Source organism: Cebus imitator, unplaced genomic scaffold, assembly GCF_001604975.1.
Source record: "Cebus imitator isolate Cc_AM_T3 unplaced genomic scaffold, Cebus_imitator-1.0 Scaffold69, whole genome shotgun sequence".
NCBI lineage: Eukaryota > Metazoa > Chordata > Mammalia > Primates > Cebidae > Cebus > Cebus imitator.
Window position 1 is genome coordinate 1,840,528 of NW_016107384.1, and position 3,993 is coordinate 1,844,520.

Here is a 3,993-nt window from a genome sequence, read left to right on the forward strand (position 1 = left end):
AGGTAGCCTGGCTGCAGACCTCAATCTGTGGTATATATCAAGCAATTCAACTTTTTCTTGTAATTTCATGACTGTTTCCTGCTTCTTGGGAGCACTTCCAGCATCACTTGTGGCACTTTGTATGAGTCTTGTGATGTTATTTAAAGTTTGTAGTATTGAATTAAACATGTTCAAAAATCTGTAAGAACCACAAGAGATCAAGTTGTACTGTGATTTGCAATTTACTGGAGAGATGAACTGCTCACGTAGAGATGATTAGTGTCACATGGCATTTTAACCAGATATTGGCAACCCTTGAGCTCACTGCAATAGCAACAGGAGAAGAAATTGTAGTAGTATAGTATGTACTACAGTTAATTTCATGCATTTATGATTTAACATTGTATCCTTATGTTTGAGTGTATTTCTCTTAACTGCAAATGGCAGCATGTATCGTCTGTGTAAAAAAGTTTTCATAACTCTATTATAAAATGAAAAATTATGTGTGTTTATGGTAAGAAATGATAAACTAGTATTTACATATGCATTCATGACATCTTTTTTTCTTGATTTTTAAAAAATATTTCTAGGCTATAGGTTCATCTGAGTTTTCAAAAATTGTCACAAGTTTTCAAAACAATTTTAATGTATTTATTGAAAAAAAAATACATGAGTAAGTTGATCCACACAGTTTAAACCTGTGTTGCTGAACTGCATACTTTCCTCCAAAGCATGCCTAGTCCTTTTCTAAATAGTTTCTTGGCCTTATCACATATTATGTGTGATTGAAATTGGTTCCTTTCCTTATACTTCGGCCACTGTTTCCATTTGCTGTAAACCATAAGATCAGAGCATCTTAAATGGAGGTCCTGAAGTAACCTTTGTCCCACGTAAAAGGCCCTTCTGCTCTGAATGTAGAATATATAGCGGATTTTATCCAGGGAATCAGTAATATATAGGATTTTCTTGGTTGAATCTGTTTGCTTGGACATTGATTCTTAAGTAAGTAGAGACAATGGAGCTGCCTTGCTTGCCTTCTCAGGCACAGTATTACAGAAATTGGCATATATACTTTTTATGGCACTGCTGTGTTATATGTTGATTTCTGTTTTCACCTGTCTACTCAGTCTTAACAGATATTCTTGTGTTTGCCTTTTTAATGTCCTTATCATCATTAGTATATGTAACAAGATGATGGACAAGTTTTTCTCTTTCCCCCCTCCTTGAAAACAATATTAAAACAATTATTGCCCAGGAGCTGTGGCTCACCCCTGTAATCCTGGCACTTTGGGAGGCTGAGGTGGGTGAATCACATGGGGCCCGGAGTTTGGGACCAGCTTGGCTAACATGGCGAAACCTCATCTATACTAAAAATACAAAAATTAGTGCAACTGATGCACGCACATCTGTAATCCCAGCTACTTGGGTCACTGAGGCACGAGAATCGCATGAACCCGGGAGGAGTCAGAGGTTGCAGTGACCCGAGATCGAGCCACTGCACTCTAGTCTGGGTGACAGAGTGAGACTCTGTCTTAAAAAAACAAAAAACAAACAATTATTAATGCGTTTGATTCATTCAAGGCTTTATACTATGTTTTCTTTTGATAAACAAAAGTTTTGGTACAATGAAGTATGCTTTTATCACTAGCTTTATCTAGAGGCAGATAACATCTGTTTGGCAAGCTTCACAAAATTCATGTGGAATTACAGAACCAAGGTTAACTATGGAGGTGTGCATTATAGATTGCATTCTGCCAGTGGCCCTGGTTTACCAAATATGCACTGAGCTTGTTTTGGGTACTATGGTATAGTCCTTTTTTTTTTTTAAGACTAAAGGAAACAGACAAAACTTAGCTTGCCACTTATTTGTCCCTTATTTTGCCACCATTAAAAGCTCATTTGATGTGCCCTTACATATCCTGCTTAATTTCTCTGAACCTTAATTTCCCCGCTGTAGCACAAGTATGTCAGATGGTGTCCTTAAGTTTCTTTCTACTGACTGGACACCCTATCTGGTGTTGTGTTTATGAGTAGTTGAGACAAAAACGCAGGAAGACAGGAGAATGGAAGGCTCTGGATTATCAACTCATAAAATAATCCAGACTGCAATTACCAACTCCATTTCAGCGGTTGCATCTTTTTTTTTTTTGGTTCTTCTATGGGCTTCAGATGATGGTAGTTAAATGAGTGAATGTAAAATATCTTTGCAGAATTTTAACTCAAAAGATTTTAAATTGTTGATTGGATTGCAGTCTGTTTGTAGTACTGCCTATAGAATATTCTCGGTGCCTACCAAGTATTTGACTACTTCATTCTGGCCCAAATATATGGAATGAATTTAGGTATGAATGTTGCTAACCTGATTTATTGTTGCAGACAAAACTTACCTGGGGCCCCTACTTATGGTTTTACATGCTTCGGGCTGCTACATCAACCCTCTCAGGTATTGCTTTTCTGCTTGAATATTATTTAATTGCTGTAATATGCTTCAACAACAGGAGCTTGGCTAAATGGGATGTTTCCAAACTGAAGGAGAAACATGAGGGAGTTAATTGCTGTCCTCAGGAGGTAGCTAGCATTGGGAGATAGTAACCTAACTTGTATTCACATTAGAACATTCTTCAGGTTGCAGGATTTTTTTTTTAAGGAATGAAAAATGACTATGTTAGTTTAGATATGGTTTTCAAGTTCTTAAACCCTTTAACAGCTATTTTGCTACTTTGTCATTTGGTTTCCAATTGATGTAATTCTCATTTCTGTCTCACTGCTTATTCTAAAGCCTGTATTATAATTTATATTTCTATTTCATTAATATTTCTTAAATTGAGATATGACCAAGTCATATTTGAAGGAAATGAATTATCAACTTATAACCTAATGCTAATTTAAAATATAAGTTTTAAAGTATAAAGCTTTCTTCTGCTTCCGTTTTTAACTCCCTCATAGCTTTTTATCACTTTCTGCTTTTTATTAGGGCTAATTGTGAATAGTAATTGATTCAACAAACATTTACTGAGCACTCACTATATGCTAGACAGGTTGGTGTAATGGAAAGACCATGAGCTTTAGATTCAGACCTAGCTTTGAACTTTGGATCTGCTTTATCAGTTTGGGTAAGTTCTTTAACTCTCTCTGCCTAACCTTTCACAGTGCCTGGCACATGGTAGGCACTCAGTGAGTGTTATACTACAAGCCATTCCCCTCCTCCAGCTCAGTAATATCCCATCTTTCTGAGTATACATTTTTCTTTTTTGAGACAGAGTCTTGCTCTTTCACAAAGGCTGGAGTGCAGTGGTGTGATCTCGGCTCACTTCAACCTCAGCCCCCCGGTTTCAAGCTATTCATCCTGCCTCAGCCTCATGAGTAGCTGGGATTACAGGCACCTGCCACCATGCCCAGCTAATTTTTGTATTTTCAGTAGAGATGAGGTTTCACCATGTTGGCCAAGCTGGTCTTGAACTGCTGACCTCGTGTAATCTGCCTGTCTTGGCCTCCCAAAGTACTGGGATTATAGGCATCAGCCACCATGGCCAGCGTATACATTTTTCTTAAAGAAGTAGACATATAACAGATATTCCTAGTGATAAGTGTTCTGATACAGACATGAAAAGACTTGTTGGGAGCTCTGAAGCCACCAATACTTCTTAAAGAAATCAGGGAATTTATATAGAAGAGAGATATATTGGGTTTTTATAATCTCCTTAAGAGCAGGAACAGTAACTCTTGTATTCCTACAGTGTCTTACACATAGAAAGTGCTCAAGAAATGTTTACAGAATTATTTGTCTTTTAACTTTTGTATCTTCAGTGTGTGACTTCCTTGGAGAGAAGATTGCATCTGTTTTGGGTATCAGCACCCCAAAGTACCAATATGCCATTGATGAATATTACCGGATGAAGAAGGAGGTATGTCTCCTTTTTACATTTTCTTGATTCAGTTTGGTTTGCATGGACTTCATGGGTTGCATAATGAGCATATGTATTTTCGGTTTTTTTTTTTTTTTTTTTTTTTTTT

General features: G+C 37.0%; 1 protein-coding gene across 5 annotated transcripts in view; it reads left to right on the plus strand.

Moving 5' to 3' along the window:
- Positions 1-3,993, plus strand: part of FAM177A1 (family with sequence similarity 177 member A1) — a 36,915-nt gene that overhangs the window by 29,392 nt on the left and 3,530 nt on the right. For 3 of the 5 annotated variants that reach the window (XM_017530817.2, XM_017530819.2, XM_037739364.1), the window contains 3 exons: positions 2,356-2,422; positions 3,018-3,092; positions 3,787-3,884. In XM_017530817.2, the coding sequence (XP_017386306.1) occupies positions 2,356-2,422; positions 3,018-3,092; positions 3,787-3,884 (240 nt within the window). The remainder of the gene's footprint in view (positions 1-2,355; positions 2,423-3,017; positions 3,093-3,786; positions 3,885-3,993) is intronic. The other 2 variants (XM_017530818.2, XM_017530820.2) reach the window with 1 other exon arrangement.